A 12,303-nucleotide genomic window follows, 5' to 3' on the forward strand; every position below is an offset into this window, starting at 1 on the left:
AGATTATTTCACTTATAATTCACTGTATCACAATTCCAGTGGGTCAGAAGTTTACATACACTAAGTTGACTGTGCCTTTAAACAGCTTGGAAATCTCCAGAAAAAGATGTCATGGCTTTAGAAGCTTCTGATAGGCTAATTGACATAATTTTAGTTAATTGGAGGTGTACCTGTGGATGTATTTCAAGGCCTACCTTCAAACTCAGTGCCTCTTTGCTTGACATCATGGGAAAGTCAAAAGAAATCAGCCAAGACCTTAGAAAAAAATTTGTAGACATCCACAAGTCTGGTTCGTCCTTGGGAGCAATTTCCAAACGCCTGAAGGTATCACGTTCATCTGTACAAACAATAGTATGCAAGTATAAACACCATGGGACCATGCAGCCGTCATACCGCTCAAAAAGGAGACGCATTCTGTCTCCTAGAGATGAACGAAAATCAATCCCAGAACAACAGCAAAGGACCTTGTGAAGATGCTGGAGGAAACAGGTACAAAGGTATCTATATTCACAGTAAAATGAGTCCTATATCGACATAACCCGAAAGGCCGCTCAGCAAGGAAGATGCCACTGCTCCAAAGCCGCCATCAAAAAGACAGACTACAGTTTGCAACTGCACATGGGGACAAAGATAGTAGTTTTTGATTTGATTTTTGATTTGATTTGATTTACTTTTGGAGAAATGTCCTCTGGTCTGATGAAACAAAAATAGAACTGTTTGGCCATAATGACCATTGTTATGTTTGGAGTATAAAGGGGGTGGCTTGCAAGATGAAGATCCCCATCCCAACCGTGAAGCACGGGGGTGGCAGCATCATGTTGTGGCGGTGCTTTGCTGCAGGAGGGACACGTGTACTTCACAAAATAGATGGCAGCATGAGGAAGGAAAATGATGTGGATATATTGAAGCAACATCTCAAGATATCAGCCAGGAAGTTAAAGCTTGGTCGCAAATGGGTCTTCCAAATGGACAATGACCCCAAGCATACTTCCAAAGTTGTGGCAAATTGGCTTAAGGACAACAAAGTCAAGGTATTGGAGTGGCCATCGCAAAGCCCTGACCTCAATCCTATGGAGCGAGCAAGGCGGCCTACAAACCTGACTCAGTTTCACCAGCTCTGTCAGGAGGAATGAGCCATAAGTCACCCAACACATTGTGGGCAGCTTGTAGAAGGCCACCCGAAACATTTGAACCAAGTTAAACTATTTAAAGGCAATGCTACCAAATACTAATTGATTGTATGTAAACGTCTGACCCACTGGGAATGTGATGAAAGAAATAAAAGCTGAAATAAATCATGCTCTCTCCTTTTATTCTGACATTCCACATTCTTAAAATAAAGTGGTGATCCTAAATGACCTAAAACAGGGAATATTTACAGGGATTAAATGTCAGGAATTGTGAAAAACTAAGTTTAAATGTATTTGGCTAAGGTGTATGTAAACTTCTACACTGTAAATAGACCTGGAGAGACCTAGCTAGCCCAATTCTGATATTTTGCCAAATTACGGTCAAAAGAGCTTATCTGATTCATCAAAATACCAATTACTGGAAAAAGATCTGAATTAGGCTGATGTGTAAATGGAAAAATATCATAATTAGGCAGAGGCAGTCTACGTTTTATTACAAAAATTTGTATTTTGACCAATCGCATCAGATCTTTTCACATCAGCTCTTTTTCAAAGCTGATCTGGTTGGTCAAAATACCCATTTGAAAGATAGGCAGGCAAGCCAGATAGAGATGGAACTCACTGTCAGCATTGGAGTGGTAAGGAGACCCCAGGCAAAGAACTCCAGGAAGATGACCACCACAGCATGGGAAACACTGGGTCTGCCAATACCCTGGCCCGGCTGCAACACACAGTAAAGAAAGTCAGCCATTTTAGAACATATTGTATTCCATGTTAAAACATACACTATGGAAATGAGCAGCTCTTACAGTGTTAGAAAAATGTAAACAGCTTTTCAAAAAGGTAACTTGAGATGATCAACATCCACCATGTCACCATACTCACAAAGCATATAAAAAAAACACTATCAGGACCCTGTAAATCGGTTTGCTGTATTTGAGTGCCTAGACTTATTTTGACAAATGCAGTCTATTCTTTTGGGAAGCAGACATACAATATGCACTATTAGGAAAACAATTTACTAAGGCAACCATTTATTGATCTCCACTCTATACTGTAGATCGTTCTTCTGAATGGGATGGTCAAGAGGAGTCCAAACAAAAATTATCAATAAAAAAAGCCCACTGCTTCTCTATCAATATGAATCAGTCACTTTGCTATTTGAAGACATCCACGTGGCCATTGTCTCCCAGGACACCCCTGAGCAAGGACAGACAGCAGTGGTATTTGAGGAAGGCAGTGGCATAGAAAAGATAGATAGATTAGCACAGGCCCCTAGCTACTTCACAGCACAGCGTGAGGCAGCCTGCAGCTTGGGAAGCTTGGGACATGGCCGTTACATAACAGTGGAGACGAGATGGGCCCCCCAATTCCCTAGTCCTCACAACTTGAGTGCACCAAGTTTGCTGTGTGTATGTAATATGTATGCGTGAGTGAGGACTGGAGGAGATTGAGACGTGGTTGTGTTCTCAGCTCGCTGTCACGCAAAGAGCAAATCACGTCATCGTCACCTAGTCTAAACTGAGAAATTAGACATACAGTGGGGCAAAAAAGTATTTAGTCAGTCACCAATTGTGCAAGTTCTCCCATTTAAAAAGATGAGAGAGGCCTGTAATTTTCATCATAGGTACACTTCAACTATGACAGACAAAATGAGAAGAAAAAAAAAGAAAGAAATCGAGAAAATCACATTGTAGGATTTTTTATGAATTTATTTGCAAATTATGGTGGAAAATAAGTATTTGGTCACCTACAAACAAGCAAGATTTCTGGCTCTCACAGACCTGTAACTTCTTCTTTAAAGAGGCTCTTCTGTCCTCCACTCGTTACCTGTATTAATGGCACCTATTTGTACTTGTTAGCAGTATAAAATACAACTGTCCACAACCTTAAACAGTCACACTCCAAACTCCACTATGGCCAAGACCAAAGAGCTGTCAAAGAAACAAAATTGTAGACCTGCACCAGGCTGGGAAGACTGAATCTGCAATAGGTAAGCAGCTTGGTTTGAAGAAATCAACTGTGGGAGCAATTATTAGGAAATGGAAGACATACAAGATCACTGATAATCTCCCTCTATCTGGAGCTCCACGCAAGATCTCACCCCGTGGGGTCAAAATGATCACAAGAACAGTGAGCAAAAATCCCAGAACCACACGGGGGGACCTAGTGAATGACCTGCAGAGAGCTGGGACCAAAGTAACAAAGCCTACCATCAGTAACACACTACGCCGCCAGGGACTCAAATCCTGCAGTGCCAGACGTGTCCCCCTGCTTAAGCCAGTACATGTCCAGGCCCATCTGAAGTTTGCTAGAGAGAATTTGGATGATCCAGAAGAAGATTGGGAGAATGTCATATGGTCAGATGAAACCAAAATATAACTTTTTGGTAAAAACTCAACTCGTCATGTTTGGAGGACAAAGAATGCTGAGTTGCATCCAAAGAACACCATACCTATTGTGAAGCATGGGGGTGGAAACATCATGCTTTGGGGCTGTTTCTCTTCAAAGGGACCAGGACGACTGATCCGTGTAAAGGAAAGAATGAATGGGGCCATGTATCGTGAGATTTTGAGTGAAAACCTCCTTCCATCAGCAAGGGCATTGAAGATGAAACGTGGCTGGGTCTTTCAGCATGACAATGATCCCAAACACACCATCCGGGCAACGAAGGAGTGGCTTCGTAAGAAGCATTTCAAGGTCCTGGAGTGGCCTAGCCAGTCTCCAGATCTCAACCCCATAGAAAATCTTTGGAGGGAGTTGAATGTTGCCCAGCAACAGCCCCTAAACATCACTGCTCTAGAGGAGATCTGCATGGAGGAATGGGCCAAAATACCAGCAACAGTGTGTGAAAACCTTGTGAAGACTTACAAAAAATGTTTGACCTCTGTCATTGCCAACAAAGGGTATATAACAAAGTATTGAGAAACTTTTGTTATTGACCAAACACTTATTTTCCACCATAATTTGCAAATAAATTCATAAAAAATCCTACAATGTGATTTTCTGGATTTTTTTCTCATTTTGTCTGTCATAGTTGAAGTGTACATATGATGAAAATTACTGGCCTCTCTCATATTTTTAAGTGGGAGAACTTGCACAATTGGTGTCTGACTAAATACTTTTTTGCCCTACTGTACATTGTAGCCAGGCCTAATGGAGATTGAATCACTGTTTTCTTACCATGCTGTGAAAAATAGATTTAGGCCTAAACGTTAATTTGTGTTGTTTGCTACAAATTAAACCACTGATCTAAAATGAATGTCCCAATCCACTTTGCTGTGATAGCTCAGATTACATAATAGAATAGAATCTTGTTTATTTTTAAATTAGGCCATCTGTAATTTTGTTTTTGGTCCAGGTCCCCTTTCCAAGGAAACACCATGGTAACACCTTTTATGGTCCTCACAGCTGGCTATTGGCTAGTGTTTAGCCTATGAGGAGGTTTAAATCCGAGGGCACTGTGGGACACACAACTTGCCTGGAGCACCTCCAACATCATCAACACCAACAGTTCATGAAAGGATAGAGGTTACTGCAATAAAAAAAAGTGTCTTATTTTTATTGCAGGGGATCTGGACTCTATTATCTATACATAAAATAAACAAATAGGCTTTAAGCATTTTTATGGCATTATCATGATAATGCACCAGTCAATGAATATGATTATGGAATTATCATGCAAACAGATTGCGTTGAGAGGGTGTTATGTAATACAGTAGGCTAATGGCAGCCGCATGACAATGTTATACAGTCTTCATTCAATACGCTATCTGCAGCTAGGCCGACTGAAAGACGCAACCCCGATATATTACCGGACGCGTCCTTCCAATAGAGGTTGCAATGTACCCATCTCCTATCACTATCTATTAACAAATTGATACAAATTTCAAAGCTGTTTGGCAATAGCATTACGTAAAACTGTGGTGCACTGTACGCTGACAGAGCCGTAAAATGTTTCACAAGGTACAGTATCTCGAGCGCATAATGTCCGTTTATGTCATAACCTGCCGCTACCGCAGGCGCACTCACAGCTGATGTTGCATCCTTTGCCGTTTATGTGAAAACCAGTTACATTGTTGCATACACATTCCCGGTTACAATTGGTAGGATACCGAAATAAAGACAATTAATTCACATACCGTGGGCCCATCTTTCATGATAATTTTCTTGACCAACACTATACGGCTGGTACCCTGATGATCTTTCTCTCCCGGAGCCATCTCCTCATTACATTTTACCGGAGTTACATAGAATCCATGCTGCGTAGGGATCTTCGGTGCACCCGTTTCGTCCAGGATGCCTTCTGATTTAGCCTTGAAAGGCTAGCGGTTATTAAATGACGTGTTTATAACCCAGTAGCCCAAACCGAATTGACAACACCGGCAAATGTACAAAATGGATATTGCACACGTCCTCTCGAATGTCTCTCTGTGCCGAGGACAGCGCACTATGCGATTGAATTTTAGAGCGGTGCTGAAGGACTGACTGTGGATCAGTGCGCGGTTTAATGGCGTCATTTTATGCATCGGCTTGGTGTAGGCTGAAGGTTGGAAAAGCTGGTCTGAAATCAGATTTATGGCTAAGCAGCGCTTCTTTCTGCAGCCACAGTAGACTACGGGAAACCACGTGGCACTTGTCTATTAAGGTTTATTCTCCCTCTGGTACAAATAAGACATTAATTTGTGGTTAAATGTATTGAACTGAAAGTACATGACCTAATTTTGGCCTATTCTGAGAAAACATGAGCTGTGATCAGTTATTCAAAATAATATAATTGGGAGGCTCTATGAAATATGCTGCATTGAATTCTATTGTTTTAGTCTTACATTCACTGTCAAAAAAAGGTTATATCCACTTGCATTCTATTGACAAATCATGCAGTGTCTGTTTTTCTTCCAGCTTTTGCATTCTAGGCTATCAAGTGTAGCATTCTGCATTCACAAGGTCATTTTTTCTTCTGATATATTTATATTCCATGCCCATAAAGTGTGTACTAGGTGGGTAAGTCATGTGAAATAAATTGCTTTACTTTCTGCTCCATGGGGTCTGTTTGTGGTCATTGCTAGGGTTTAGCCAGCAAACTATACTAGGATCTCCTAAGGCAAATTCCTTCTCCTCCACAATACTTATGGTAAAGCAAATAAGATCAAATAACATCTTTAGACCGACCCACTTGTGTCTGTTTCTATAGACAGAATGGCCTTAGCAAGTGGACACAGGGTTGACAAGGAAATAAAATATGAACCGCCAAGCCCCAGGTAAGTAACTCACTCTGTCTGTCTGTCTGAAACATGAGAGAACATGATCCTCTAGAACAGAGTTTCCCCAAACTCAGTCCGAAGGCTGGGTCCTGGGGCCTTCCCTGGGTGCACATTTCATTTTTTTGCCCTAGCAATACACAGTTGATTCAAGTAACCAACCCATCATCAAGCTTGGATTATTCAGCTGTATAGCGCTACTGCAAAAACCAAAGGTTCACTATGCCCCAGGACTGAGTTTGGGGAAACACTTTTCTAGAGGATCATGTACCCTCAAACATACACATTTTTATTGTATCCTCAGACAAGCACACCTGATTCAACTTGTCAGCTAATCATCAGGCCCTCAATGAGTTGAGTTATGTTTGTCAGGGACCACAACAAAAATGTGTGCTGCTGGGGGTACTCGAGGACTGGAGTTGGGAAGCACTGTTAGAGGCAGATGGAGAAATGTGTGCTGCTGGGGGTACTCGAGGACTGGAGTTGGGAAGCACTGTTAGAGGCAGATGGAGAAAGTTGTTTCCATGTTATTTCTCCATTACCACGTCTCTACCTCCCCAGGCATGGCCATGCACTAGCAGTGGCTGGGAATATAGCTTTCGTGATTGGAGAGGTATCCACCATGTTCCATTAAGTAAATCCCACTACTTTTATTTTACCAATTGGTATCAGTAGAACATGCTAATGAACCTAAAAATGTATTTCCCTGTCTTTTGTAGGATGACCTGTCAGTATATCTGAATAACTTCTACATGCTCACAGTTTCAGTATAATTCTACTCTATGAGCTAAACAAAACACATGTAGGCTATGACTAATACCCTTGGTGATGGCCTGGTTAAATCATAATTCCAGCCTTCTTAAAAATGCACTGTGATGTGATTATATCCATGATTACTCACTTCACTTAACAAGTTGTATTGTGTTGTAGTTTCACCCACTCATCACATGCGAGGCGATGCCACAGAATGGTAAATTATATAGTGTATACAGCATCTGAACAATTAAATACAATTGTCACACCATACTATTACTGTATGCAATCTGTCTTCAAATCAATCACGGACACATTCATTGACACATCAGTTGAGATGTACTACATACCAGAGGTTGACCGATTAATCGGAATGGCCGATTAATTAGGACCAATTTCAAGTTTTCATAACAATCAGAAATCTGTATTTTTGGCCGATTTTATTTTTAATATATATATATATATATATTTTACACCTTTATTTAACTTGGCAAGTCAGTTAAGAACATGTTCTTATTTTCAATGACGGCCTAGGGTTGGTGGGTTAACTGCCTTGTTCAGGGGCAGAATGACAGATTTTTACCTTGTCAGCTCGGGGAATCAATCTTGCAACCTTACAACCTAGTCCAACGCTCTAACCACCTGCCTCTCATTGCACTCCACGAGGAGCCTGCCTGTTACGCGAATGCAGTAAGAAGCCAAGGTAAGTTGCTAGCTAGCATTAAACTTATCTTATAAAAAACAATCAATCAATCCTAATCACTAGTTAACTACACGTGGTTGATGATATTACTAGTTTATCTCGCGTGTCCTGCGTTGCATATAATCGATGCGGTGCGCATTCGCGGAAAAAGGACTGTCGTTGCTCCAACGTGTACCTAACCCTAAACATGAAAATGCCTTTAAGGTTTTTAAACCTGCATATTTAGCTAAAAGAAATCCAGGTTAGCAGGCAATATTAACCAGGTGAAATTGTGTCACTTGTCTTGCGTTCATTGCACGCAGAGTCAGGGTATATGCGATAATAATAAACGTTTTGTTTTCGAAATGATAGTTTCCGGATTCTACCATATTAATCACAAAAGGCTCGTATTTCTGTGTGTTATGTTATAATTAAGTCTATGATTTGATATTTGATAGAACAGTCTGACTGAGCGGTGGTAGGCAGCAGCAGGCTCGTAAGCATTCGTTCAAACAGCACTTTCATGCGTTTTGCCAGCAGCTCTTCCCTGTGCTTCAAGCATTGCGATGTTTATGACTTCAAGCCTATCAACTCCTGAGATTAGGCTGGTGTAACCGATGTGAAATGACTAGCTAGTTAGCGGGGTGCACGCTAATAGCGTTTCAAACGTCATTCGCTCTGAGACTTGGGGTAGTTGTTCCCCTTGCTCTGCATGGGTAACACTGCTTCGAGGGTGGCTGTTGTCTAAAGTGCCTATAAGAACATCCAATAGTCAAGGTATATGGAATACAAGTGTTATAAAGAGAAATAGTCCTATAATTCCTATAATAACTACAACCTAAAACTTCTTACCTGGGAATATTGAAGTCTCATGTTAAAAGGAACCACCAGCTTTCATATGTTCTCATGTTCTGAGCAAGGAACTTAAACGTTTAGCTTTCTTACATGGCACATATTGCACTTTTACTTTCTTCTCCAACACTTTGTTTTTGCATTATTTAAACCAAATTGAACATGTTTCATTATTTATTTGAGGCTAAATAGATTTTTATTGCTGTATTATATTAAGTTAAAATAAGAGTTCATTCAGTATTGTTGTAATTGTCATTATTACAAATATATATATATTTTTTAAATCGGCCGATTAATCGGTCTTGGCATTTTTTGGTCCTCCAATAAATCGGTATCGGCGTTGAAAAACCATAATTGGTCGACCTCTACTACATACCTTACACAGCCATATACTGTACATGTACGGCTGATATCTATTCTCCCTCCCTCCACAGTGGGGTTAAAGGCAAGCACTACCTATTTGGAGATGTCCAATCTGCAAGCTGGAGAATGTCTTTCTGCACTCTTAAAATAAAGGTGCAAATTGGAACCCAACTCCAGTCCTTGAGTACCTCCTGCAGTACACATTTTATTGTAGCCCTGGACAAGCACACCTGATTTAACTTGTCAACTAATCATCAGGCCCTCAATGAGTTGAATTAGGTATGTTTGTCTAGGGATACAACAAAAATGTGTGCTGTTGGGGATACTCGAGAACCGGAGTAGGGAACCACTGCCATAAGGGAACCATTTTATGATCTCTGAAGAACCAGAAATGGGATGGGATGGTTTCTTTTTGAAGAACCATACTAAAAATCTATGTCAGAAATGTTTCTGCCCTCCAGGACAGGAATTGAATAGCCCTGCTTTAGGGGTTTAAGCCTTATTTGCATATTTCCCAGGGTGCCTTTCGAATTAATTTTAAAGTTACCAGTACCACTCATGAGTCTGTTTGCTAGTGACAGAAACATGGTTGTTCCATTCATTAATTTTCAGTCCTGTGGCCTTCACCAAGTGAGATCCTAAGTAAATACGTTGTCATACATTTTTTATTCTTAAACACAAAGCAATACATATTTCATAAGGACTTCTTTTGAGGGCCTAGTTTTACCCTAACACAGTGACCTGAAACTTAGTTTACAGGCCACATTATGCTGGCTTGCAAACTGATATATAATTCATATTGGAATCCAGCCAGAGTGGGGATATACAGTGGGGAGAACAAGTATTTGACACACTGCCGATTTTACAAACATAAAAATCATAGAATGTGATATTCTGGATTTAAGTAATTAATTTGCATTTTATTGCATGTCATAAGTATTTATTATCACCTACCAACCAGTAAGAATTCCGGCTCTCACAGACCTGTTAGTTTTTCTTTAAGAAGCCCTCCTGTTCTCCACTCATTACCTGTATTAACTGCACCTGTTTGAACTCGTTACCTGTATAAAAGACACCTGTCCACACACTCAATCAAACAGACTCCAACCTCTCCACAATGTTCAAGAGCAGAGAGCTGTGTAAGGACATCAGGGGTAAAATTGTAGACCTGCACAAGGCTGGGATGGGCTACAGGACAATAGGCAAGCAGCTTGGTGAGAAGGCAACAACTGTTGGCGCAATTATTAGAAAATGGAAGAAGTTCAAGATGACGGTCATTCACCCTCTGTCTGGGGCTCCATGCAAGATCTCACCTCGTGGGGCATCAATGATCACGAGGAAGGTGAGGGATCAGCCCAGAACTACACAGCAGGACCAGGTCAATGACCTGAAGAGAGCTGGGACCATAGTCTCAAAGAAAACCATCAGTAACACACTACGCCGTCATGGATTAAAATCCTGCAGCGCACGCATGTCCAGGTCCGTCTGAAGTTTGCCAATGACCATCTGGATGATTCAGAGGAGGAATGGGAGAAGGTCATGTGGTCTGATGAGACAAAAATATAGCTTTTTGGTCTAAACTCCACTCGTCGTGTTTGGAGGAAGAAGGATGAGTACAACCCCAAGAACACCATCCCAACCGTGAAGCATGGAGGTGGAAACATCATTCTTTGGGGATGCTTTTCTGCAAAGGGGACAGGACGACTGCACCGTATTGAGGGGAGGATGGATGGGGCCATGTATCGCGAGATCTTTGCCAACAACCTCCTTCCCTCAGTAAGAGCATTGAAGATGGGTCGTGGCTGGGTCTTCCAGCATGACAACGACCCAAAACACACAGCCAGGGCAACTAAGGAGTGGCTCCGTAAGAAGCATCTCAAGGTCCTGGAGTGGCCTAGCCAGTCTCCAGACATTTTTGGAGGGAGCTGAAAGTTGTATTGCCCAGAGACAGCCTCGAAACCTGAAGGATCTGGAGAAGGTCTGTATGGAGGAGTGGGCCAAAATCCCTGCTGCAGTGTGTGAAAACCTGGTCAAGAACTACAGGAAACGTATGATCTCTGTAATTGCAAACAAAGATTTCTGTACCAAATATTAAGTTCTGCTTTTCTTTTTTTTTGATTACACTTTTTTTTAAACATTTTTAGTGTCCAAGCTGCAGGATGGCGAATGTCTTCCTCTATTCTTAAAAATAATTACTGCCAGAGTTGGGTAAACAACAACATGAGATTACCTTAAACATCTAAACTGGAACAACAATTTCAGTACATATTACCTCAATCAATCTCCCAACTACCTCGTACCCCAGTACACTGACTCTGTGCCGGTACTCCTTGTATATAGACTGTATATAGCCTCGTTATTGTCGTTTTATTGTGTTACTATTTTATCTTTATGTATTTGTTAATTTTCTTATTTTTAACTGCATTGTTGCGAAAGGGCTCGTAAGTAAGCATTTCATGGTAAAGTCTACACTTGTCGTATTCTGTGCATGTGACAAATAAAATGATTTTTTTCTTTTATTGTTACACTGAAAATCAACACCCGTTTATACTGGCCAATTTCTATGAAAGGGACACCTCTGCACACTTCCAAACATTTTAAGAACCTTTAAGAATTCTGAAGAACACTAGATGCCACATCAAGAACCCCACAACTTTTTTTCAGTGTGGAGTCTACTGCTTTGATATAGGTAAGCTTACAGGACAGGGCAGGGAGTCTAGTCTGTCTACCCCTGGGTTAATAAAGGGAAGGAGTGTAGATGATAGGAAGAACACAGCCTCAACTCTCAAAGATGAAGGCTAAAATATCTGATTAAAACCCAGCTTCTTTGCTACTTCATTTTTGCCAATGTCAACAGATGGGATGATGGATCTTAACTTCCCAAATGAATAACAGCCACTTTGAAAGAGTAGTACCCATAGCATTCATTATTTCCACAAGCCTTATATTCAGGATCTTTAGGGTGGGATTGTAATGTTCATTACTGAGTTTGCTGTGCAATTTATCATTGCTAAAACTATAGTCTGATACACAGTCACAATATACAACGCCTCTCCCCCGTGAGACCTAATTGTTGTGTGTTTATAGAAATTTGTTACAAATGACGGAATCATCCATGATTCACCCAAATATACAGTTGAAGTCGTAAGTTTACATTCACCTTAGCCAAATACATTTAAACTCTGTTTTTATTTTTATTTTTTACAATTCCTGACATTTAAACCCAGTAAAAATTCCCTGTCTTAGGTCAGTTAGGATCACC

General features: G+C 40.8%; 1 protein-coding gene across 2 annotated transcripts in view; it reads right to left on the reverse strand.

The window, feature by feature from the left end:
* Nucleotides 1–12,303, reverse strand: part of LOC115127043 (hippocampus abundant transcript 1 protein-like) — a 41,568-nt gene that overhangs the window by 21,539 nt on the left and 7,726 nt on the right. The window contains exons 1-2 of one of the 2 annotated variants that reach the window (XM_029656689.2): nucleotides 5,273–5,717; nucleotides 1,753–1,851 (exon numbers count right to left, since the gene is read on the reverse strand). In XM_029656689.2, the coding sequence (XP_029512549.1) occupies nucleotides 1,753–1,851; nucleotides 5,273–5,353 (180 nt within the window). In that variant the 5' untranslated portion in view covers nucleotides 5,354–5,717. Of the gene's footprint in view, nucleotides 1–1,752; nucleotides 1,852–5,272; nucleotides 5,718–12,303 lie in introns of those variants that run through there. The other variant, XM_029656695.2, reaches the window with a different exon arrangement.

The sequence above is a fragment of the Oncorhynchus nerka genome, linkage group LG4, assembly GCF_034236695.1.
Source record: "Oncorhynchus nerka isolate Pitt River linkage group LG4, Oner_Uvic_2.0, whole genome shotgun sequence".
Taxonomy (NCBI): Eukaryota; Metazoa; Chordata; class Actinopteri; order Salmoniformes; family Salmonidae; genus Oncorhynchus; species Oncorhynchus nerka.